Source organism: Rhincodon typus, chromosome 11 (genome assembly GCF_021869965.1).
Source record: "Rhincodon typus isolate 14 chromosome 11, sRhiTyp1.1, whole genome shotgun sequence".
NCBI classification, from domain to species: domain Eukaryota; kingdom Metazoa; phylum Chordata; class Chondrichthyes; order Orectolobiformes; family Rhincodontidae; genus Rhincodon; species Rhincodon typus.
The window spans coordinates 70,310,271-70,336,758 of NC_063342.1; the positions used below are offsets into that span (position 1 = coordinate 70,310,271).

Sequence of the window (26,488 nt, forward strand, 5' to 3'; positions counted from 1 at the left end):
ATCACAGGGACTGGGATGAGGATCAACGAGAGTTCAAAGAGTCTAGTTTCAGAAAAATCTGCATCACAGGGACCGGGGTCAGGATCAATACCGGGATCACAGGGACCGGGATTACGATCAACGCCAGGATCACAGGGATCGGATCAGAGTGACCAGGATCAACACCGGATCAGAGAAACCGGATCAGGGTCAAAACCGAGAGCTGAGAGATTGGGATCAGAGAGACCTGGATCAACACCAACAGTGGGATCAAAACTGGAAGGAGTGAGCCCCATAGCGGACAGCCCACGGTTAGCGAGATTGGGACTAATATTTACACTGGGATTAACACCAGGAGGAGAGAGTCCAGGATCAATACTAATACTGGGATCATCACCAGGATTGGAGACACCGAACAAAAACAAAGTTGCTGGAAAAGCTCAGCAGATCTGGCAGCATCTGTGAAGGAGAAAACAGAGTTAATGTTTCGGGTTCTGAGGAACGGTCACCCCCCGAAACGTTAACTCTGTTTTCTCCTTCACAGATGCTGCTAGACCTGCTGAGCTTTTCCAGCAACTTTGTTTCTGTTCCTGATTTACAGCATCCGCAGTTCTTCCGGTTTTTATTAGAGACACGGAAATCAGCATGAGAATCAGAGATACTATTACAAACATCGGAATCACAGAGACACTGGGATTAACCCAGGAGGAGGGAGACTGGAGTAGAGAGTCCAAGACCAGAGTGACTGGGATTAGAATCAAATCTGGGATTGGAGACAGGAGGATCAATACTAGTAAAATTGGCCCCAGGAGCAGAGACACCGAGATCAGAAAGGCCAGAATCAGCACCATAACTGAGATCAGAGATACTAGGAACAACAGGGAGGAGGGGTCCCAACACCAGGAGCAGAGAGATCAGGATCAACACTGGGAGTAGCATCAGATCCCAACACTGGGACCACAGACACCAGGAGTAGTATCAGATCAATACCAAAAAGTAGAGACAGTGGGAGCAGGTTCTGGATCAACACTTGGAACACCATCAGATTCAACACTAGGAGCAGACACACTGGGGCAGCTTTGAGATCAACAGTGGGAATACAGACACCAGGTATAATGCCAGGAGTATGGACACTGGGAGCAGAAAGGCTGTGAGCAGCAATGGAATTAACTCCTAGAATATGGGCATCAGGATCAAATCTGGGGGCAGCGTTGGTATTAGTATAATCAAACATGAAAGAGAAATCACATTTGACAAATTTGCTGGAGTTCTTTGGGAATATAACAAGCAGACTTGGCAAAAGGGAACCGGTAGATGTAGTGTATTTGGATTTGATATAGTGCCACATTAAAGGTTATTTGCACAAGGTAAGAACACATGGTAATAATATCTCTGAACAGGTTGATAAGAAAAATAGGTTAATAAAACTCATTGTATTGAGGGAATGTATTAGCAATGGACTGAGGATTGCTTAACCCTCAGAAGACAGCCTGATTAATAGGTCTTTTTCAGGTGGAAAGATGAAACCAATGGAGTGCCACGAGGGTCAGTCCTCTGGCCTCAATTCTTTACTATTGACAATTATGACTTCCAGGAGGGGGGCAGTAATATATGCAAATTGGTTGATGAATCAAAAATAAGTGGGAGGACATGCTGTGATGGAGACATAAGGAATCTGTAAAAGGATATAGATAATGAATAGACAAACATTTGGCAGAATAAGTATAACGTAGGCAAGTGCTTTTACAGGAAGAATCAAAAGGCAAACTATTATTAAAACAGAGACTCCAAAATATGAAGCACAGTGGGATCTGAGTGTTCTTGTGCATGAAACAAAACAAAAGTTAGCATACTGGTGCAGTAAATATTTAAGAAAGCAATTAAAATTTTGGTCTTTATCGCTTGGGGGTTGAAGTTAAAAACAGTGAAGTCTTTTTTACCGAGATAGTTGGAACTGCAGATGCTAGAGAATCAATAGGTAATGTGTAATGGCAGGCTATGTGTTAACTAGGACATGGGAGAGTTTAAAATTATTGAACTCGATATTGAGTCCAGAGGGCTGCAGGATCCCTAAGTGGAAAATGAGGTGTTGTTCTTCTGAGGAGGGGTTGTGAGGAAGGGTCACTGGACCTGAAACGATAACGCTGTTTTTTTTCTTCACAGATGCTGCCAGACCTGCTGAGCTTTTCCAGCAACTTCTGTTTTTGCTGCTGTTGTTGTTGTTCTTCCAGCTTGTGCTGAGTTTTGCTGGAACACTGCAACAAGCCAGACAAAGATGTTGGCCAGGGATCATTGTGGTGTGTTAAAGTGGCAGGCAACTGGAAGCTTAGGGTCTTTTTTGCGAGCGGAATGTGGATCTTCTGCAAAGTGGTCACCCAGTCTACGCTTCGTTTCCCCAGGGCAGAGGAGCAGCATTCTTGACTTAGCAAGGATGGCTAAACAGGTTTGACCTGGTCAGATTTCTAGTATATGCAATTCTTTGTTTTATTTCAGGTTAGACCTTTATTCATTAGAGTTTAGAAGAATGAGGGGTGATCTTGTTGAAACATACAACATTCTGAGGGTGCTCGACAGGGTTGAGAAGCTGTTTCCAAACTAAGAGGATATAGGGGACACTCATTTAAAACTGAGATGCAAAGGAATTTCTTCTCCCAGAGGGTTGTGAATGTCTGGAATTCTTTAGCCCAGAGAGTTATGGAAGTTAGGTCACTGAAAGGTGATGGAAGAAGAGCTCAACATTATGCTGCAAGGTGAAAATATAACAGGATGATATTGAGGTCTTTGATGAAGATTGATCAGTGCCAGAAAGGGAAAGGTCAGAGCCTAAGAACATAGAGATGTGTGAGATTAGCAGAAAGAATTGGGACAGAGGAAAGTGAAGGGGAAGAGGAGTCTGGAACAACATTAGTTTCAGTGAACTGTTGAAGCTTTTGATTGTTGGTGCCTGAAAAGAAGCAAAAGAGTTTTTGGTTAAAGCCCTGGATGTGTCCAATTCTGAAATGGAACTGCTTTAAGTTGGAGTGAGTTGATGCCTTAGAAGAGAAGAACAGCATGCACACAATGCTGCATGTCATTAAGCATGGGTCTCCTGACATGGTAAGAGCAGTGGCTGGATGAATGCTGAATATCTTGGAGCTATCTGTAAAACGTGGATCCAAAACATGAAGTGTGGAATTTCAGTTACACTTTGCATGGAGTACACTGAAGCTGGAGACAATTACTGAGGAAAGACATTTAGCAGATAAGAGGGCCTATTGTTAGATATGTGAGCTGTAACTCTCTGGGCGGACTCCAGCCTTTGAGTCAAAAGTTTATAAATACAAGCCCCAGCATAGCACTTGAGCACAAAGATTGAAGTAGGCACTCTATTGCAGTACTGAGGGACTAATGCATTGTTGAAGATGTAGGCGTTCAGTTAATCATTAGGCCACTGTCCTGTCTGCTTCTCAGACACATGTAAAATATCCGATGGCATTAATTTGAAGGAAGAGCAAGGTAATTATCAACATTTTATGGCCAATATTTACCCTTCCAGCAACATCACAGGAACAGACTCGGTCATCATGACATTGTTACTTGTGTGAACTTGCTGTTTTCACATTGATTGTCTCGCTCCCTACATTACAAAAGTAGCTACACTTCAAAAGTACTTCTTTGGCTATCAAACGCTTTAGGAATTCTCATAGTTGTGAAAGATGTTATTTGAATACAAGTCTTTGTCTTTTTACATGATCAGACACAAGAAGAAAAACAGAAGGCAACTAAGGTGAACAAAATAAAAGACAGATGGAAATCCCATCGGAAGGAACAGATTGTCTTGAAGGTGGGCATTCCTGAAAGACAAGTTGCAGCAATGTAACCACTCATACAAAAGAAAAATACTGGGGCTACTAGAACCCTGAAATGAAAACAGAAAATGCTGAGATACTCAGCAGGTCTGGCAATCTGTGTAAAGAAGGCAAAAAAAGAGAGATGAGTGTAAAGGAATTAATAGATAAAAAGGGTGTGAATTAATGAAATGAAGAGTGAGAAACATACCGAAAGAAGAGGACTCCAAATGTCAGTCAGTTTAAATCAAAACAAAAAAGTAAAACATAAAAGGGTTGTTCCCATTTTAAGCAAGGACAGGCCAACATCCTTGGTGCAGATAATTGGCCAGAATTTTAACAATAAAAAGATCCAAAGTTTCAGACTTAGAACAAACTACTAACCCTTGTCTCTCCATCTGACAGCTACCTTTATCTCATTCAGCATCCTGCACTCCCCTGTCTCCCAACACTCGATTTCCCTCGTATCTCCCAGTAGTGATTGGAACGAGGTGAGCCAGCTGGGCATCACAGAATATGAGCTCGCTGATTGGGGCTGTTAATCTGGTCCAATCAGGGTGCACTGGCTGACACATTTAAACAGGAGTGTCAAGCAGTGCTTACTCTAGGAGCTGGTTCTGTGGCATGTACAAATAATGGGTGACTTGGTGATGGGATATAGGCCTTTGTGGAGTTATTTCATCCCACCTTTGAGAGAACACAAGAGGTAATGAGGGATTGAAGAATAAATGCAGGAGTAAGATAAACTCATCCTAAATCTTGAATTGAGCTTGTTCAGAATACCATTGCAGACTGAAGATGGATTGCTTGGACTTGGATTGTGAGGGGTGATCTTTTGATGTAACAGACAAGTACTTCCCTTTACTTCCTTGTAGCTTTACTGAACTTCTACTTCTGATTAATTGTACCACACCCAAAACATTCAGCTGCCTGTTCTCTTCACATGGGATGAGAGACCTGCTTTTATTTTAGACTGAGGTGCATGTTGCCTCCATACCCCGTCTAGGACTTGGGTTCCCATCGCTTTAGATTTGGCAGAGTACCTCACAAATTCTTGAACTGGGCATCAAAGCTCATGATTTGAAAACAGCTTTAACTGTCTGATTTCCCTGTCTCATTAATTACAGTAAATGAGGTTGGGAGAATTTTTGACAAGGTTTTCCCACTTTATCAAATAGAACAATATACTCAAAAACCCGATCTGATTTCTAAACCACAAAGGTTATTATCCAGAGGATAGGAAGACTAAGCTCCGATCTCAGTGCCTTCAGCCTGCTGGCTACATTGTGTTGTTTAAGTGGATGCACAATGTGAGTATGATGCAGTCTGGAGCCACAGTTCCTTAGGAAATTATCTGAAACCTCAGGCAATTGTGTGGATGCTTAAGTTCCAGTCAGCTTTATTTCCCAAAGAGCAGCCTGAGAGAAAAATGGATTAAATTCAAATGTTCCAATGCAATAAACTAATGCTGAGTTTCTCTAAAATAGTCAATTCACATGTTCCCAAAAATAATTATTTTTCTATCTAGTTAGGGAAGAAAGAGGCACTAATTAAGAATTGTGTCAGCCATGTCAAGTATAGAGTAGCAAGTTCTAGCTTTCATCTTTCATTTTTGCAAGCAGCACCTGAGTTGGGGAGGGATTAAGAGGGATAGCAGATGGGTGTAGGTTTGGCAAGATGCCTGAAGGATGATGCAGTTTTAATTTTACCTTAGTAATTGGCTTCTATAGTGGTAGTATGGGATAAATGGGAAGGTGGTGGGGTCCTGCATGATTATCAATTATCAGTACTATTTGATTGAGTTGCCATACATTACTTTGAAATTTTTGAATCAACCTTTCTCTTATCTCTGCTTTCTCCTCTGAGAATTACTGCCCCATTTTCAGTTTTTCCTCTTCATCTGTTCATGGGTAGCCCCTAACTCTTGAAAGTGCACACAATAGCTGCTAGTGGATTGAGTAAGATAATATTTGTACACGTGTTGGGAAAAGAGCACTGATACCTGAGCTCACCTACTCCCGGGTGGTCACAGAGGTTAATGATTTTATCAAAGTATGTAAAATCCCCATCTGATGGAATTGGGTTAACAGAATAGACTAAGCAGGTTTTGGTACTTAACAAGAACTAATGATCCTTACAAATAAATACATTCTAGCCACAGATAAACAAAACTATAAACCAACAACTCATAACTGTATGAGTTAACTCTAATCTCCTTAAAAGCCCCTACACAGTTACCAAAATGCACAGGAAAAACAAAAACTAAAATGGTGTAGAGGAAAAAAAAATTCTGGGGAAACACAGTTCACTAGCACCAGGCCACATGATTTGATCAGATGTTCCTTTTGCTTCCCAAAACTTTGTTTGCCAACCTCCTTTCTAGATTCTTCTTCACAAGTGCATTGGGTGACTGGTGCACTAACAATAAAACATTTGAGTTGCTGGTTTAAAGGCAACTGGTTAAGGATGGGAAAACTAAATGGCTTTCTCAAACTTTGGTAACTTTTACTGCAGGGATTATAGAAACATAGCTGGTTCTTCCAGTCTGGAGACCTTCTGACTGTTTTTCTAACCAATTTGTTCAGATATGTTATCACACCCTGCACATTCCCATGTTTGCCCGTGTCAGCTACACTTGCTACAAAGTGGCAGCCCACCAGCTCTTATAAAGTCCAGTAGAAAACAAGAACCGCGGATGCTGGAAATCTGAAACAAAAAACAAAGTGTTGGGGAAGTTTGGTAGGATCTGTGGGGAGAAAAGGAAGCAAATGCTGGTGTTTCAAGTCCAGTGGGGCCATTGTCAGGAAACCTTGATGCACAGAAAGAGATACAGGCATGGGTATGCTTTCTTAATTATGGCTCTTTGTGGGATCTTGCTGTGGGCAAATTGGTTACCTGCATTTCCCACAGGACAAACTTGACCATATTAACAGAAGTACTTCATCAGGCTCTTTAGGTACTGTATACAGTAACTGCAAGTCCTACGGTGAGGACAGACTTTCTGTGTTATGACAGTCACCAGGGCATGCTCTCCTCTTACGTCACGTAGAGCGGGGGCTGGGGGGGAGTGGGAGTGTGCGTGGCTGTTACGTAGGGTGGCGTTGACGTCACAGGCGACGCAGTCTATATAAGGCCGGCGAGCCAAACGACTCGCCCTTTTTCCCCTTCTCCGCTTCTGACGGGCTGCAGTTTGTTTGGTGCTGGCCTGTCGCCGTCCGACGCCATATCGACATGAAGATTTACAAGTGCATCATCTCGGGTAAGGGACCCCTCCGTCTCGGTGCTTTGCTCCCCGCGCTCTCGTCTTAAAGGTGAGTGAGGCGGAGCCGTTTCGTAGTTGGGTGTTGCGGTGAGGGTTTCGGTACGTGTGTTTGTTGCGGGGGAGGGGAAAGAGCTTGGTCGGCGAACTCTCGATTGTTCTGGAAGCCCTGAACGGACTAGGCCTTGGCGTCCTGCCCGGGCCAGCGTCAGATGGCGACGTAGCTGGTGAGGGCGTGGGGTTGGGGAGCACCCTCCTCCACCCACCTCCGGAGGAGGCAGGGGAAGGGATGAATCTGGCACACTTTAATATTTTTCGTGTTTTTTTTACCCCCACACCCTCCTCCTCTCCCCTTTAACCAGGCGACGAGATGTTCTCTGACATCTACAAGATCAAGGAAGGCGCCAGGGGCATCGTATACGAGGTGGAGGGGAAGGTGAGGCTCGAGCTCCTCGGGGCGCGCGCACTGCCGGGTTGGGGGGGGGGTTGCGGTGACGTAACAGAGGTCTCCATGGAGACGGGGCAAAGGGTGTGGCCACCAGGTCCGGGACAGGCACTCGCTCCCTTTCTGCCCGCCCGCCCGCCCCAGTGCAGTTGGTCATGGTATTGCGGTTAGGCTATTAATCCAGAGACCACCTCTTCCCCCACCCCCGCGGTTAATACTCGGGGAGGGGGAAGGTGGGGGTGTGTGGTTCGTGTTCGAATCTCGCCACGGCAGGTGCTACAATTGAGATTCATTATCAATGGGGAAATGAAAGTCTAATGGTTATCACCAAACCATGATGTGCAGGTGCCCATGTTGGACTGGGGTGGGCAAGGTCAGAAATCACAACACCTGTTTTGACTATTTTGAGTAGTGGTCCTATTTTCTTTTGAATTAAGTTACCCCAATCTTCCCACATTAGAACATATTCAGATTTTTCTTTGAGCTAATATCTACACCTACAGACATTCTATTGTTTGATAGTTCAGTCACTACTTCCAGGTGTTATAAAGCTTTCAAAATGTTCAATCACAGTAGATTTGTTTCCTGGTTACAAGTAATGGACTCTTCCCTCTAATGCTGCTTAGTTGGGCCAAAGGCCAACCATATGGTTGTCAGTGTGACCTGAGGTTATGCAGCATTAACGTTGTAGAACTTTGTACCATGTGTTCGTAGTTACCTGTGTTTCTTTTGCAAGGTTACTTCCAGAACACAGAGATCAATTGATGACTCTTTAATTGGTGGCAATGCTTCCCAAGAATGTTTTGTTGAGCAGACTGAATCTAGTACCATCAGCAATGTTGACATTATTTTAAATCCCAATCTTAAGGAAGTTAGCTTTTGGAAAGCTGACTACCAGACATATTTGAAAACGCAAGCTTTCGGATGGACACCTGTCCTTATGTGGTCTGACCTACATGGTTGGCACTTAACTGCCCTCTGGGCGTTTAGGGCTGGACAATAAATGTGACTCTAGCCAGTGGTGTTCACATCCCATGATTGAACTTTTAAAAAAATTAAGGGATCAAGAGTAGGCCATTTGGTCCCTCCTCCGGCCTGCTGCTCCATTCTGAGTCCCTGCTTATCTGGTTGTGGTGTCCCCCCAACCTCTTCTCCTTGTCCCCATTTGCCAACTTCCTTGTTGATCACAAATTCTTCCAACAATAAGTTAATGAACCCCATCCTGCACTGAATTCTGGAACAACATTTGCCAGTTGAGATATAGTTTACTTTCCTTAGTGTTGCTGTCTTAAAATGTGGCACCCTCAGGACAGGAAGTATCCTCCCAATCTCAAGGCCTTTGAGTCCCCTCAGGATCCTGTCTGCTTTAGTAAAGTTGACCTCCCATTCTACTAGACTCGGGGATTAAGAACTCAGTCTGTTTAGCCTTTCTTAAGACCCAGCTTCATCCTTCCAGTTGCAACGGATTATTCCTTCCTTTGCTTTCTAGAGCATTTTCCTGCACCAGTCAAGTGAGAGCTAGTTTTAACTGCTGTAACTACTTTCCCTGTTAAGAGGTCAGACCAACAACTGACCATATGGTTGTCTGTGATCTGGGGTTGTGCAGCATTAAACTTGTAGAATTTTGGAATTTTGAACCATATGTTCATGGTTACCCATGTTTCCTTTTGCAAGGTTATTTCCAGAACAGAAGGATCAATTGATGACTCTTTAATTGGTGGCAATGCTTCCCAAGAATGTCCTGTTGATCAGACCGAATCTAGTACCGTCAGTGGTGTTGACATTATTTTAAATCACAATCTTAAGGAAGTTAGCTTTCGGAAAGCTGACTACCGAACGTACATAAAGGAATACATGAGACAGTGAGTAAAAGCTTGGCCTCTGATTGAATAAGTTTATCTTGTTACTTTTCTCATGGTATGTTACTTTGTTACCTTCACTCCTGTTTTTCAAAATAAACTGTAACCATTTCAAGTGGTTCTGGAGCTTACGTTGCATTTCCTCCTCCAGCTGTACAAGTGTGACAGATCCTGATTACATCTCACCTAATGTAGCTGGCACCTGTCCTTTAAGCATCAACTGTCACTGCATTGAATCCTGACTGTCCTGTGACATAACTCCAGATAACAACCTTTTCCATTATGTTGCTCTGAATTGCAATTAACAATCAGTGTCAAAAAGTTAGTCTTTTACTAACCTACCATAAATTCAATTCTGCAGGAACTAGCTAGTCTTTAGACTGAAGCTCCCTATCCTAAATTACTGGCTTATTACTTCTACCTACCTTACTAATTCCTCTTCCTGTGTTTTCAAAAATTGATCAAACCACCACTTGGGCTAAATTCTGGGCTTAATCTCAAATTGTTTGCTCTATTGGGTCTATATTTACTACCTTACAATCTAGACTAATCCATTTTCCTGTTGCTGCAAACTCCAAGTGCCAATTTAGTTTGTTTGAAATTTTGTTTCCACTGTCCTTGTGAGCAGAGTGTTTAGGTGACTATCAATGACTGCAATGTGTTTTTCTCCTCTTCTGTGATGCTCATTCTCTTTTGACCATATCCTGATCAAAGATGTAATGCTGATGTTGGACAATATCACCTCCTGGGAGCTGGCAATTATGCTGTAATTCCCCTCAAATCTAGACCGGTCAACTTTAAATCATTCTAAATCGATGTAGATTTTTTGGTACCAGGATGAAAGAAGCTGGAAATACTTGAAACATTTGTGGAAAAAGTTGACTTCAAGTGATGGCCATTGATTAGAACTAATAGAAATATAAAAATAATTAAGCTGAGAAGGGAGGAAGAACAAATGAGGTCTTGGGTAGATAAGGCTAATTTTTCTGAACTTTTTTCTGCTGTAACATTGTCACTGTCCTCTTAGTGAAGATCAATGCAAGAGTATTGAATTCTAGTCTTGCTTGGTGCTTCTAAGTATGTACTGTTGGTTGCCAATGAAATCCACCCTGCCCTTCTATTTACATGCCAGTACAATATGAACGTAGAACAGTACGGCACAGTTCAGGCCCTTCGCCCCACGATGTTGTGCCAACCTACTATTCTACTAAGATCGAACTACCTTACATTTTACTATCCTCCATGTGCCTATCCAAGAGCTGCTTAAAAGTCTCGAGAGTATCTGACTCTACTACCATTGCTGGTAGTGCATTCCACATGCCCACCACTCTGTGTGAAGAACCTACCTCCGACATCTCCCCTATACCTTCCTCCAATCACCTTAAAATTATGCCCCCTAGTAATAGTCATTTCTGCCCTGGGAAAAAGTATCTGACTATCCACTCTATCTATGCCTCTTGTCATCTTGTACACCTCTATCAAGTCACCTCTCACCCTTCTTTGCTCCAATAAAAAGAGGCCTAGCTCCCTCAACCTTTCCTCATAAGACCTGCCCTCCAGTCCAGGCAGCATCCTGGTAAATCTCCTCTGCACCCTCTAAAGCTTCCACATCTTTCCTATAATGAGGTGACCAGAATTGAACACAATATTCCAAGTGTGGTCTAACCAGAATTTTATAAGAGCTGCAGCATAACCATGCCACTCTTAAACTCAATCCCCCTGCCAATGAAAGCCGACACACCATACATCTTCGTAACAACCCTATCGACTTGGGTAGCAACTTTGAGGGATCTATGGATGTGGACCGCAAGATCCCTCTGTTCCTCCACACTGCTGAGAATCCTGCCATTAACCCTGTATTCTGCATTCAAACTCAACCTTCCAAAATGAATCACTTCACACTTTTCTGGGTTGAATTCCATCTGCCACTTCTTTGACCAGCTCTGCATCCTGTCAATGTCCAGTTGCAACCTACAGCAGCCCTTCATGCGATCCACAACTCCACCAACCTTTGTCATCGGCAAACTTACTAACCCACCCTTCCGCTTCCTCATCCAAGTCACAAAGAACAGATCCCTGCAGAACACCACTGGTCACCAAGCTCCAGGCTGAGTACTTTCCATCTACTACCACCTTCTGTCTTCTATTGGACAGCTAGTATTGTTTCCAGACAGCCAAATTTCCATGAATCCCATGCCTCATTGATTTCTAAATGTGCCTACCATGTGGAACCTTATCAAATGCTTGGGTTGTTCCAAACTCAATATTGTAGGTTTCAATGTGGTAACCTCATTTAAATTCCAAACCTGAATGGTCAGTTTTCTCAGCCACTCAACCCAGGAATTAATCCTGCGTACCTATTCCTGGGAACTGGGGTAACGTTCTGCAAAAATGTACTGCATTGTCTGGAGCTAAGTGAGACATGGTGTCTGGAACTGATCATGGGTCTCCCAAGTGTGTTCTAACCAAAGCTGTGTGGCTGAAACATCACTTTCACCACCATGTGTCCTAGTCTCTTAGATATGAACAATAGTATTTCCTTAACCTTTCTTAATTATTTTGACTATAGTGGTCCTATTTTCTTTTAAATTAAATTCCCTCAATCTTCCCACATTAGAATCTATTCATTCAGATCTATCTTTAAGCCTTGGCTTCATTTCAGAAGTTCCTTAAAACCTACCTCCTTCAGTGAGCTTTTAGCCACCTGTCTATCCTCAAATGTCTTGCTGTCAAGTTTTCTTTGATAGGAGAAAGTATCTTGAGATGCTTTGCTACATTTGCTGCACTATATAAATGCAAGTGCTAAAGTAGTGGATCATCAACTGTCTGCATCAGATGCATGTGTTCACTACAGACCTCTCAATACTGTCAGTGCTTAATGGGATGAAGCTTTTCGAAGTTGTTATTAAGCCTTCATAATGCACGTTTGTTTTCTTGATGCCCATGCAAAACATTGTCATTTGTCCCTCCTGCTATTGGAAATTATTTTATTTAACTATGAGCATTTGTCAATGCCATTCTCTCTGCTACAGTGTATTCTGTTTTCTTGCAAGTCCCACCAGTAATGCCTCTCTTGACTGCTGTGGATGTCATTTGTACTGATAGTCTTATTGTGACAGGTGGTAGTTTTTGCTTCCTGGGCATTCCACCAAAAAGCAGTTGCAGCTTTTCTGGTCAGTGTCAATGCATTTTCACCACCTGTGCTGGCATTCCACCACAGGCTGTGGCACTCGGAGCTCCGCTCTCCAAGCATGTGATCTTCCTGGATAGCTTTGGGTGTATATCCTCGGCGGTGATTTCACTATTTTATGATCTACACATTCTGGAACTCAGCATAAAATCTCTTAGCCAATTATCTGATTGCCATAAGACAAGGCAAACAGTCTGTCTCAAGCAGGGTTTTGATTCCACAACTCAGTGTTTTCAATTTACTCTTGCAACGTTTCTCCCACCCTCCTGATTGTATGACTGTACAATCTGGAATATTGAAGGCAGCAAACATTAATTTTGGAAATGTTTTATAGAACTAGTGCAGCTTGGCGCAGTGGTTAGCACTGCTGCCTCACTGTACCAGGGACCTGGGTTTGATTCCAGCCTTGGGTGACTGTGCAAACTTCCTCCCACAGTCCAAAGATGTGCAAGTTAGATGGATTGGTCATGCTAAATTGCCTGTAGTGTCAAGGGTGGGAAATGCAGGGATAGGGTAGGGGGTGGGTCTGGGTGGGATGCTCTTCAGAGGGTTGGTATGGACTCAGTGGGCCAAATGGCCTGCTTCCATATTGTCAGGATTCAGATTCTAATATCTGCACCCACAGACATTCTCTTGTCTGTTACTTCAGTCATAACTTCCAGGTGTTATAAAGATTTTGAAATGTTCAGTCAGTAAATTTGTTTCTTGGTTACAAGTAATGGACTATTCCCTCCATAATGCTGCTTAGATAGCAGAAAGGAATTGTCACTTTGTAATCTAAAGGAACAGTTCTCAAATTGAGAACCTTGCAGTCTCTGATTCACTTTGCATGGGATTGCATGTCTGCTGGTTTGTGCCTCTGCTATTATTATCGCAAAGGCTTTGGTCATAAGTGACACGAGCATGTTAATGAAATTAAGTTATGGATTCTTGTTGATGTTACAGGATGCTTTATTGACTTTGATCATTTGCAAGCTGCTTTCCATTCTTTTTGTAGTTTCACCATCTATTCCTGTTGTCCTCTGTTTTATCCTGTCTGTTGCTAATGTTTTGCACCTTCTAATTCAGTTTTACTTTCCTACCTTTGTTTCCTGGCAATTTGACATTCTAGGGCATTAATCATACCTGTTTTATGTTGAATTCTTTTAAACATCTGATCTGTTCATGTAGTTTTAAGCCCAACATTCAAAATCTCAATTGAGTTGGTGCAGGCTCATGTCAGCATGCTCTGAGATTAGAACTAGGCCAAAATTTAATCTCTTTCTAAAACTTAGGACTGTTTGAGATCCATGACCCTTTGGTTGAGGGTGAGGATCTTAAACACTAGAGATTGGATCATGGGTCAGGAAATGACAATTGATTTGCTTCTTGGCTGCTTTTGACCCTGGTGAAGTGAATGCCTTTTGAGGTATGCCTAACCTCTCATTCATTGTTTCTTAAGGCTTTCGGCTGCTTAACACCACTGATTTCCAGGAAATTTGAATTGTAGATGTTGGACAGCAAATAGGTCACTCCAGGAACCTTAATGGTCCTATCATACTACTTGTAACATGCAAGTATTTCATGAATTGTGATTTTTTTTAATAAAAGCAAAGAACTTTGAGCTGGATAGGATTTATTGTCATGTTAATAGAAGACAAGTCTAACATGTATTTATGTTCACATTTAGTCTGAAAAACAGAGTACAGGAGCGTAATCCAGATGAAGTGAAGACTTTTACAGAAAACGCCCAGGCAGTTATTTCAGAGATTCTATCCAATTTTGTAAACTATCAGGTAATTTTTAATTGACTATAGTATAAAGTAGAAATTAATAGTGAATATCAACTAATGCTTTGGACTTGTGCTGAACTAACTAATGAGTAGTATTTGTGGGCTTAAGTGGTTTTAATCAACCCATCTAGATGTTATGATCCACCTCTGAAGCAATTGGCACTTGAACACAGGTCTTCTGGCCCAGGCATAAAAGTACTATTGCTAAGCTGAGTTCCCTTTCATTAAAACTGGGGATTAAATATGATCTCTTCAATGATCAAATAAGCCAACATTTCTTACGAAATTTGCATGTAAAGTGGATAAACTAAGTTTCTGCTCCCTGTAGACATACAATGCATGGTTGGGAGCCACTGAGGATTGAAACAATTGTCTGGTCATTAGAATAGGCAATATTTGATGTTGGAGAGTCTTTAGTACTGAATTTGGGAATGTTCTCAGTTTTTTACAGGAGAGAGTATGAACAATGAAGGCATGGTTGGATTGTTAAACTATCGTGAAGATGGTATTACTCCGTACATGGTTTTCTTCAAGGATGGTTTGGAAATCGAAAAATGCGTAAGTTTCTTGTATGCTGAACAGTTTTTACTTGGAAAAATAAGTTTTGGATTGGTCTTGACTTCTGCAGATAAGAATCTCCGGTTCATTCAAATTGAATTATGTAAAGCAAGATGGGTCAGCACTGGAATGTAATCTGTAAAATGGTATTAATTTGGCTGAGAATGTGGAATGATGTGTTTTGGTATTAATAATCTTACCATGTTAACCTATCATGCCCAGAAGTGTCCATGCTGTGATCCCAATCAAAATGGGAGGGAAAACCTAGAGAGCACATTGATCCGAAAAGATAAGTTTGAAACTGTGCTCCTGGGACTAAATGAATTGCCCTTAACTGACGCTTCACCTCAACATTACAGATTTGATGAAATTAGGTAGTAGAAACAGCAGATTATATCAGTAGAATACATAGCTGGAAAGATGGTGCGAGGTATAGGGTTTCAGATTCTTGGGGCATTGTTACTGGATATTTTTGTGGGACCACTACAAACTGTTACACCTGGGCAAGTATTTGCTGGTGTGGCTTAGTGGGTTTAATACAATGGCAGGTGGTGGGAACCCAAGCAGGGTGAAGCAACTGCAGAAGCTGGTGTCCTGTTAAGTCACCCTTTATTTACATGTAAAAGTCCTTGATACTGATCCAACTTCCTGACAGCCAGCTCTGAATGAACAGAACTTTTTGATATTCTGTTTATATCTGTCAGTCAGGGCTCCCTGATTTGGACCAGATTAACAGCCCCTATTGGGAATTCATTGAGGTCCACTTGGCTGACCTTGGTACAATCACTGCATTCCTCCCCTTGAGTCCAAGGACATTGGCTTTGTTCGTAGCTCCTCCAGGGGTGTTTTTGCACTGGGTCAGGTTCTTCCAACTCTGCGTCTCATACAGGCAACATGTAACATGTGGTAGGTTGCCTTTTGCACCCAGAGCATCTAGAGATTGCTGCCCAAAAAAACAAATTCAAAGGTGTCAAGGCTGTGACATCTGTCACGTTCATCTCGGATTCTGAGGTATCTTCAATGCTTGATGGAGAAGGGGAATCCATAGGTTCCATAACGGTTGGAAGGGTAGTAAAACCAGGCATGCTTTGCTCTTTTTTTTAGTGTTTGATAGTTTGCAGCTTTCAGATGGTCCACGTGCTTGTTCAAGACTTGCATCCACCAGAACTTTTATCACTGGACCAGACTTTGTGTCAACCATGCCTCTTACCCATGCAGAGCTTTTACAGTGGTTCATATGCCAAACTTCATCCCATGAAGTAAACTGTTTTGCTCAGCAAAGTATTGTCTGGCAATGGTGTTCCTGATGTCATTTCACCTTGCCACCCCCCTCGACTTTAGGTTTAACCTGGTGCGGAGTGCTCTGCCTGGAGCTATCCTTGAAGTTACATGGTGTGGTCCCATAATCAATTAGAAACTGGGACAATTTGGTATTTAGTGAAGCCGTAGGTGGTTTCTTTAACCTGCCATCAAAGTTTGAACTGCTGTTTCCATCACTGGATGATGGGTAGTATGGAGCTGTCCTTGTATGACAAATACCATTTCACTTTAGGAAATAATCAGAATCCCTGCTGGTAACAATGGCCTGTTATGTATGACCAAAACTTTTGGAGCCCCATGTATTTTTTCTCTTGTTCCTGTTTGACAAATGCTCCTGTCAGCTTTGCATATAAATCCTCTGCAAGGGATTGGGTATTTATCCAGCTGTAAAAAAGTTTGTTTTTAAAATCTTCAGTCAAACTGACCCCTTGGGCTTCACATCTGGTATGACTGGTGCTACCCATTTCTGAAAATTGGACTAGCTTGATTCCTTTGCTTTCCCCTGCAAGGGAAATGGCCCTGTGCAGACCTTGTGGAATCGTGGTACTGCTCCCTGGTCAACATGCAAGGTGGCCTTGGCTCCTTTGGTAGTCCCTAGACCACCTTAAAAATCAGGGTATTTAATAAGTACTTCACTCAGCTGTTTTAATTGCAAAAGTTGAGCCAATCAAGCTGAATTTTTCTTGATCAATTTTGCCCCATCAACTTTGACTTGAGCCTTTTACTAAAGTTAACAGTAACTGAGCCAGCTGCTTTTTGTAAGAGACTGGAATCAGTTATTCCCTGACAGATTCAGTCTAGCTGAGGTCTTGCACAAACTTAAGGCTTGGAGACCAGTGCAAATTTTGTTCACTTCTGGTTGTATGATCACAAACGGCTGTGCCTGTATTGACCTCTTTTTGAAGTGGCTGACTATTTGACCAAATGTTTATTTTGGTTCTGATTTGGATGTCACTAATTTCTGTTCCAAACTAGAAGCAGGTGTGCTTTTCTGGATACCAGCTTGAATTTTTAACTCCATTTAAGTGTCTAGATGGAATCTTTTGCATGGTTACATCATTAAGGCCACATACCAAATGGTTTCTCAACATCTTATTACTGGTTAACCCAAAGTCACATGCCTCTGCCAGTTGTTTTAACTTAATCAAAAATTACAATACCAATTCTCTTGGCTCTCAAATTGCTGAGTAAACCTGATAGCATCTCAGAAATAGAGGATGCTGGGAGTCATAATATTCCTTAACTAAATCTATCAACTGTTGAAAGGTTTTAGTATCTGGTACCTTGGGTAAATTTAGACTGCTAATAACAAAGAGCTGCAGATCTACAAGTTGTCAGGAGAATTACTTGTTAGCCCAATGTCATCTGCCTGGAAAAAATAATACTGGGTCCAGTCTTGGCAGGATTGAATGAGTTAAGCTTCCCAAATAACAGCACGATGCCAGAAATGCTTACCCCAATTCAAAAATGACTTAAAATTAATTTCTTCAGTGTGCTTTTCTGTTTTCACCACTGAAATAATTCCACAGATCCTGTCATAAAGTCAAACTTTATTTGCATGTGGGAAGTCTTTGACTCTGATTCAGCTTCCCCAGCCTACTGAGTGAACAGAACCTTCCTGACTAGGGCTTAATTTGCTCCAATCAGGGGATTCATACTGAGGTCTGCCTGGTTGACCTTGTTACAATCACTACAGCTGGCAGGGGAAAGAATTAAGAACATAAAGAACCATAAAATTCACAAATGGTAGATGTGGTATCCATGGGTGACTGGCAGATAATCATCCTTTCTTTGAATGGGATGCTAAAATAGGTGAGCCTGAAGGCTTTGTATCCTAATGTCCAAAGCATTTGGAATGAGGTAGATAAACTGAAGTTGAAAATCAAGGTAAATGGATTTGATCTTGTAGCTATTAGTCTGATTAGGGGATCAGAACTTAACATTGAGGGATATCCAGTCTTTTGGAGAGACAGGAGTGAAGGGAAATGAGGCCAGTTGAGATTAGCAAGCTGTGTCTTTGGGTGGAGGTAAATAAGTGAGAAAAGATAATACGTAGACTCCTGAACTACACTGGGAAATGGTGTAAATCCTCAAAATCAGGATGTAAAAAAAAATTGTAGGTGGTTGGTTCACTTAGGTTGAAATGGGTAGTTGTGACAACCGTATTAAGGGATAGTTTTCTAGAGCAGTATATTGTGGGGGCAACCAGGGAACTGGCTGTTCTTGATATGGTAGTGGGTAATGAGGCAGGTTAGGAGGAAAGACAATAAGCAGTGGCAGGTTTTGAAGTAATTCATGACTCTTGGCAAAAACATCCCAGTGAGGAGGAATGATTAAAGAATACACTAATGCTAATGAAGTAAAGGAGAATATAAAAATAACTTGCCATTTGGATACATACTGGCTCAAGGTTGAAGATAGGGTGGTGGTAGAGGGTTGCTTTTTGGACCAGAAACCTGTGACTAATGGTGTGCTGGTCCACTGCTTTTTCAGTTGTGTAAAGACTTGGATGCAAATATACAGGTATGGTTAGTAAGTTGCAAATGACACCAAAATTGGTATAATGGACTGTGAACGTTTCCTCAGTACAATGGGATCTTGACCCGCTGGAGTTTAATTCAAATGAGGTGCTGCATTTTGGTAAGGCACATCTGGGCAGTACTTGTGCACTTAATGATTAGGTCCTGTGGACTGTTATTGAACCAAGACCTTGGAGTGCATGTTCATCGTTCCTTGAAAGTGGAGTTGCAGGTAGACCAGATAGTGAAGATATTTGGTATGCTTTCCTTTATTGGTCAGTGCATTTAGTATGAATTGGGATGTCATGTGGCTGTATAGGATGCTGGTGAAGCCACTTTTGGAATGCTGTGTTCAATTCTGGTTTCCCTGCTATAGAAAAGGTGTTAAATTTGAAAGGGCTCAGAAAAGATGTACAAGAATGTTGTCAGGGTTGGTGGGTTTGAGCTACAAGGAGAGGCTGAATAATTGGGCTGTTTTCCCTGGAGTGTTGGAAGCTGAGGTGTGATTTTATAGTTTTTTTAAAATCATGAGGCATGGATATGGTGAATAGCAAGGTCTTTTCCCAGGATGTGGGAGTCCAAAACTAGAGGGCATAGGTTTAAGGTAAGAGGCGAAAGATTTAAAAGGGGCCTAAGAGGCAGCTTTTTCCACTCATGGTGGTGGATATATGGAATGAGCTGCCAGACACCACCATGAAGGCTGTTGCAAAGTATCTCCTTAACTCCTCTGCCATTTCTTTGTCCCTGTAACTGCCCAGATCTCTCTGAGGTATCTATTTTCACCAATCTCTCTGTATTTAAGAGCAGCTTTGCTAGTTTTTACAGTCAGTTGTATAGCATGGAAACAAACTCTTTTTGGTTCAACTTGCCCATGCTGACCAGCTGTGGTAAATTAATCCAGTCCCATTTGCCAGCATCTGGTGGAGGCTGTACATTTACAATGTTGAAAAGGCACCTGGATGTGTACATGATATTTCAAACGATATGGGCCAAATGCTGGTCAGCATGGCCAAGTTGAACTGGAAGGTCTGTTTCCATGCTATACAACTGACTGTGTAAAAACTGGCAATGAAAAGCTGCTTTTGAATAGGTAGAGGTTGGTGAAAAGAGATTTCTTATTAGAGATCAAGGCAGTTATCGGGACAAAGATGACAGGAGTGAAGTAGATACTTTGCAACAGCCTTAGTGATGGTATATGGAATAATGAAGTACAATCTCTGAAGGAATATTAGACAAACTTGGGGCCAAAAGCAGAAATGTCCCTGGTAGCTTTTGTCCTAGGGTCCTCAAAGAAGTAGCTACAGAGATGCTGGCTACACTGAATTGTAGTTATCCAAAAATCCTTGGATTCTATACAAGTGTTGATGTAGGACTGAGGAATTTCTTCAGTGATAAAAATATTTGGGATTCCTTGCCTCGGTGTTGTGGGGGCATACATCCACCACCATGAGCGGAAAAAGCTGCCCCTTAGGCCTCTTTTAAATCTTTCCCCTCCCACCTTAAACCTATGCCCTCTAGTTTTGGACTCCCACATCCTGGGAAAAGACCTTGCTATTCACCATATCCATGCCCGTCATGATTTTATAAAACTTGAATTGTGGGGGCGTTGTGGATATTTAAGACAAAGATTCTTGATCATTAGGAAAATCAAGGGTTTTGACAGGGAGGAGCAGGAAAGTGGGCATGTGGAACGTCGTCAGCCTTGATCCTACTGAATGGCAATACAGGTTTGAGGGACTGAACAATTTTGATTGTTCCATGTATAAATAGCTGTGAAATGTAGCTTTGATTTGAAATTGAGTAGGTTATTCTGCTGAGATCAATATTGTTAGTTTGAAATCATTGGGTGATAACCTTGCCATTAGTAAATCAGCATTGGAGTACTTTGAATTTTCAGTTGTGTAAGTGGCTGGGAAGAGTTACTGTATCAGCACTTTATGGTAGATATTTCACTATGATCAGATTATCCCTCTGATTTGATCCTTGCAACACAATAAGTTGCCCACTTGATAACTAGTGTCACTACGTGCCATTCAAGCATTCTTAGGTGCAGTAATTATTCCCTATCACAGTCTTGGCTACAAATTAACATTTGAATTGTTATATGGGATTGTTTCAATAAATGGCTGCCCTGACTTGATATACCCAAACTGGAATCGAGTTCAGAATTACTTTTTTTGGATTGCTACAATAGTGCTAACTTGGCTGGCATTGTGTTTTGTCTTTAATGTTACCCCTCAAATCCTGATTAATGTAGCCACTTGTGGATCTGTGAAGTGGATAGTTGGGAGTTGCAGCTGTTGTGGTTCACCAACACTGTTTTCCCCTGGAGTCCATTCCATTTCAGTAATATGCATCGACTGATAGACCTGAAAGAAAAACAACAGACTTTTTGGTTTGCACTTAGATGCAAGATAAAATTTCTCCTGTTTACTCTGTCTTGCTTTGCTGTGGCAATTCAGATTGAATAAGGGTGAACATTTTGCCGAATGCTTTATATGGTTCACATTCATTCAAATTATTATTAGTTACATATAGACTGTTAATCTTGACCAGCAACTGTAGACCACTAACAGTATTAATGTACTTACATGTGTTTCTGGTTTCTTGCAGTAACTCTGCTGCCTGCAGTTCATCATGTTGAATTCATCGATCATAATGGCCTGCTGCTCACCACTTTACCTGCAATAAAGTTGGACTGGTATCACTGAGCTGATTCATGATCAGAGGTGGAAGCATTGTTTTAACATTTAAGTTGTAATAAAGTGCATTAATCACCCAAATTGGTCTGATTTGCATTCTTCTGTGCAAGAAGAGGCAGACATTGGAGGTACGAGCTGACAGATGTTGCAGTGTGAGGAATCTTCTGAGAACCTGCACTGAATTTAGATGTACAATGGCAGAGGGAAGGGTAAGTATGGAAACCTGGAAGAATGAGGTTGCAGGCTTGCTCACCAAGCTGGTGTTTTTGCATATGTTTCTTCATCCTGCTAAGCAACATGAGTGCACCTCTGGTGAAGCCAATTAGCCACCGAGACAACTAATTCTCACTGGTCTCAATACACACAGACAAAGAAGGACATGAATTCAACTGGGACAACACATCCATAATAGCACAAGCCAAATAGACGTGCCAGGGAATTCCTGGAGGCCTGGCATTCCACCCAGAACTTGGTCAACAAACATATTGAACTGGACCCAATATACAAACCATTGAAAAACCAAACCAGAAGTAATACCAGGCACACCGATAACAAGTGGGATAGAATACCAAAGCTTCACCAGAGGCACACTGATCTTACCTAACAGGGTGATGAAACGTCTGCAACCAAATAGCAGCCTGGCGAGCAAGTCTACAACCTCATCTGCCACGTGAGCTACAAATCTTCTCAAACTTCAAACCTGCAGGAATGATAAGTCCTTGTTCTCCATGGGGATAGAGACCACCTGATCAGAAAAGATGCATCTGGGGACAGCTTTTACATGCATCTGCAGGTAATGAGTCAGATGAGGGAGTGTAGCTTGTGAAATGTTGGGTTTGTGCCTAATATGGTTCATTAAATATGTCCTGATGTGCTAGTATCTGAATTAGTGAGTTTTGAGTTGATTTTGAAAGCTGCCTATCCTACTTAATAGGCCCAAAGTCAGTCGTTCAGTTCAAAAAAGTTGGTGTGATATAAAGGCTGACTGCTGAAGAATTTGCTTGTTAGTACTTCAGAGACCCAAGGGCTATGAACATGAAGGTATAAAATGGCTTTTAATGCTACTTCTACCAAGCAATAGGTTTTGACTAACAAATGCACAACCTTTCATTACTTGATTTGAGGTCAACTAAATATAATGTCCACTTTCTGACAGCTACATGTGCAAAATATTAAGTAACACAAGTACTGTGCATGGATCTGCTCATGTACCATGAGTTTTTGTTGCACTACAATGGGTAAGAGGATATTTGAGGATGTTGCCAGCACTAATATTTTGGCTGTGGAGAGATTGGTTAAGTGGTGCTCGTTGTTTGAGGTTAAAGGGGTGTTTACATATTTCCCTCAACACAGAAGTAACCAGGAAGCTTCAGGTTAATGGAACTGACTCCAGAATTAAAGGAAGCTTGGTTTATTCCACTGAGGAGGAGCATAGGAAATAAAATAGCTTAAAGAGCATTTTAATAGACATTTGACCTGTGGTATAGAGCTGAGGTAGAATTGGGCAGGATAGCTCCTCTTTGAGCATCATGTATATGATGAACTGAATGGTCTCCATCTGCCATAGAGTTCAGTCTTCATGGCCTGTGTCAGAATTCCAAAATTCTGGTAATATTTTAAGATAGAACAGGTTTAATAAAAATGTACAACCTGTTAACCTGCAGTTTGCTTAAGGGCATTCTAGCATGTGGGTTGCAGTTTGAAATTCCTCCACAGTGGAGAACAGAAATCTAGTATGGAGTGCAGCCTGTATTGGATGATGAAACAATATTTTGCTTAAGTTCAAATTATGGTTTTATCACCATAAAGATGGCTATAGTGTTTTCCTACTACATGTTGTAACTGTCTAATTTGGCAGACCATCAGGTTAAGTACAGAATTAGTTCAGTACTGTGATCAGTCACTGAAGTCCTTCACAGCATTAAAAATGTAAAGTGCATTCAATACAGACTTTCAATTCCACATTGAGTAAAGGCCTCACTGACAATGTATTAATCAATGCCTAACTGATTTTCCAGTTGACACAAGCCAGAGTTTAAGGTATCCAACATGGCTCAAGTGCAAAAGTAATAAATCTACATTTATGTAGAGCAGATGGTGTGACTTGAGGGAATTGGGATCTTGGTAATGGCATGGATATGTAGTTGGCAGCTCAATTTGATAAGATTTTTCACCAAGTTTGTAGATGCAATATCAGGTTAGTACCAGGGAGAGGGCAAGAATTGTTTCTCATCCTCACAATGTCTTTAGTCTTTCCAATATTTGATAGAAGTTGGATTACCGAATTGCATGTCTGATGAATGATGTATTTGAAAATGAATTATTTTCAAACAGCTAAATGAAATTGACATGAAAATAGTTGGACAGCCTGGCAAGGCATTTAGTTGCTTATGACCGACAAGCTACAGGTTTTGTTGCTTTGTTTATGGGTTAGTGTCAAGGAGGTCATGAGGGGAGCTGGGAGAGATTAAGGGAAGATGTGTTTAAGGCTTGGACATTGGGGAAGTATTACAGGAGTTTGGTCATGTAGGCTAACTGAATATGGGGCAATGCAGAGGCAGCTGATTAGGTGTCCTTTATGGTTCTAAAGTCCATGAGGTCCTCAACAACAAAACTCTGGAGAGCATTTGCAGAGAAAACAGTTGACATTTAGAGTCCAATGACCTTCTAGTACATCACGAACCACTTCCATTTATTGTCGGAAGGAAGAAGGTTTAAGACTGACAATTGAGAAGTTATTTTTGCATTCCAGGATGATCCTGTGGTGATGAGCAGGACCTGGTGGTCTTGTACAATCTGCACTTACGGCAATGGGTGCTTAAACTAGTTTACCTGTCTTTACAGGACTGCATGCCTTAAACCTGAGAAATAGGCAGGGTGATAAAAAGTGAAGGTATCAACAGTGCAAAAGTGGATATTAGGATACCAATGCAGTGGTGAATGAGGTCCAAAGGCTACAGAGAGCTGGCAATTTGAAGTGTTTGGAAATTGCTTTATCTGGGACTTGCATAACCATGAGATGGCATGCTGAAGAGGGACACTGAATAAAGGTAGGTTTACACAGAAGCTCTAACATGGGGAGAAATAGAAGCAGTGACCCTGGTGTTGAGAACTTGAATTGAGATGGTGGTTGAAATCAGAATACCTTGTGGAGCAATGTGTAAAGTAGGAATGCAATGAAGGTATTCTGGTGAGAATTTAAGAGGCAGTTGAGTAAAACAATTCATTCAGCATATAGTTTAAAAAGTTTGACCTAGATGTGAAGACTGGCTAAGGTGTTTGTGTGGTAGAAATTTCTGCCATTGTGACCATATGTTAACTTCACCATTTGAGGCACGAGAGTGCGTATAAATTAAATGCTAGACCAAATGATACCAGATACATACTGTTCATGTGTTAGTTATGTGGGGGGGATGCTTAGTTTTGCAGCTGTGATCTAAACTTTGAAGGAAATGCCTCTTGTAATACTTAGCAAGTGATATTAATAGGCACTGAGTTGAAGGCTAAATATTGAAACCATCTGTACTGTCCCCAGAGCCAGCAATTACTTAAATCTATTTATATAGCATATTAAGATTTGTTGGCTGATAATCATTCAGGTTTCCACAACCAGATCTGAACTAATTTTACAGCCAAATAAAGTTCCACTATTGAATTCATGTGCCTGCTACAGTTCTTTTGTTAAATTGACAGCACACCTTCCAGCATTAACTTCCGAAATCAATTCCATACCTGCTATTTACACCAGTACAATATGGTGCAACAGCATTACATTTGATATTAGACTTTTGCCATTTGTATGAGTGTCTATTGAGATCAACTTCTCTTGCCAATGAGTTACTCAGTTCATGACATTTTACATAGCATGGTTATTGTAATATTGAAAAGCAACCAGTCAAATATAGCAGTAAGGTATTAATGTTACCTTCATAAAAGCAAAGCAGTTCAGTTACTTAGAAAACAGGTCCTACTGTCCATTAGCACATGAGGTGTGAGCTTTCTAATCCAGTTCCTGGGGCTATATTCATGCAATTCTGAGGAACTAAAATTGGATTGGGGCAAGACAACTTGAACATTCCCACTTCTAGATCCTCAAAGTTGTTAGTACTAAAAGCCTATGAAAAGAGTTAAATATTCATGGTGCTGTGCAGGAGACAATTATCGTGCAGATGTTTACTTTTAAACATTTGATCAAGTTAATTTGTGAAGGTAATAGATTCACATCCATCAGTTTTGAAGCAGTGCAATTTATAATAAAAATTTACTGCTCACCATAATGATATTATAGTTGAAATAAATTCTACCAGTATAGATAGAGTAGGAAGAGGAAGAACTGTGATGCATATGAAAGTGGTAGGTCATTGAGTAGTTAAGAATGCATATAGAATTTTTGGGCTTTGTAAATGAGCAGTATTCAAAAGCAGTACAGATGTGCTGTACCTTTCTAGCCTGACCATAATTAGTATTGTCTAGTCTGGTGATGCATGAACTCGGAGCAGCACTTGGCCTTCTGGTCTAGGGTCCGTACTGTGGAGCAGGATGGGAGATGTGCTCACATTCCTCCTTCCAGAAGGTGCACCAAGAGAGCTCAGTGCTCAGCAGCCTGAAGGAAGAAGATGGCTTGGTAGTATCATCTCAGTCTGGCATCCTGAGGATCAGCAAATCCTTTTTATGCCAGACTGTATGACACACAACCTGCAGACAGCACGAACTCTTGGTTGTTCCTGTTCTCTATCACGGAGGTCTTTAGATGACAGCACACAGGTGTGTCTGGATGAGCTGACCAAGGCCTCGAGTCTTTAAAGAATAAGACTTCTAGAAACAATTGCTTACCGGCTGAGTTGTATTCAGCTCTGTGTGACTCAATTGACCAGGAGCTGCTAGAGGTGAATGACAGTACGCTTCTGCAAGTACATCTGTAAATCCATGAGGAAAGGGATCATCACTGTCATCCATGAACAAATTTGGTGGGTGGGTGGGTGGGGGGGGGGGGGGGGGGAGGGAGGGGGGGAGATATATAACTTGGCACGCAAACCAATGGATCAATCCACCCAAAAA

The 26,488-nt window shown here is 41.6% G+C and overlaps 2 protein-coding genes and 1 non-coding gene across 4 annotated transcripts in view; 2 read left to right on the top strand and 1 right to left on the bottom strand.

Moving 5' to 3' along the window:
• Positions 1–4,314, bottom strand: part of cog3 (component of oligomeric golgi complex 3) — a 77,265-nt gene extending 72,951 nt beyond the window's left edge. The window contains exon 1 of the mRNA XM_048602538.1: positions 4,216–4,314. Within this exon, the coding sequence (XP_048458495.1) occupies positions 4,216–4,314 (99 nt within the window). The remainder of the gene's footprint in view (positions 1–4,215) is intronic.
• A 2,597-nt stretch (positions 4,315–6,911) lies between these two features.
• Positions 6,912–21,511, top strand: tpt1 (tumor protein, translationally-controlled 1). Of its 2 annotated transcripts, none has more exons than XM_020524415.2 (6): positions 6,912–7,065; positions 7,428–7,501; positions 9,185–9,372; positions 14,229–14,334; positions 14,773–14,889; positions 21,342–21,511. In XM_020524415.2, exons 1-6 carry the CDS (start codon positions 7,038–7,040, stop codon positions 21,342–21,344), a joined length of 516 nt encoding a protein of 171 aa, XP_020380004.1. In that variant the 5' UTR covers positions 6,912–7,037; the 3' UTR covers positions 21,345–21,511. The 2 variants fall into 2 exon arrangements, with proteins under 2 accessions (XP_020380004.1, XP_020380005.1); XM_020524416.2 differs by lacking the exon at positions 6,912–7,065 and adding an exon at positions 7,072–7,117.
• On the top strand, positions 21,080–21,211 carry LOC125484484. The gene has a single exon (XR_007263327.1). It is a non-coding gene; the product is annotated as a small nucleolar RNA SNORA31 (small nucleolar RNA).
• Positions 21,512–26,488: the final 4,977 nt, after the last annotated feature.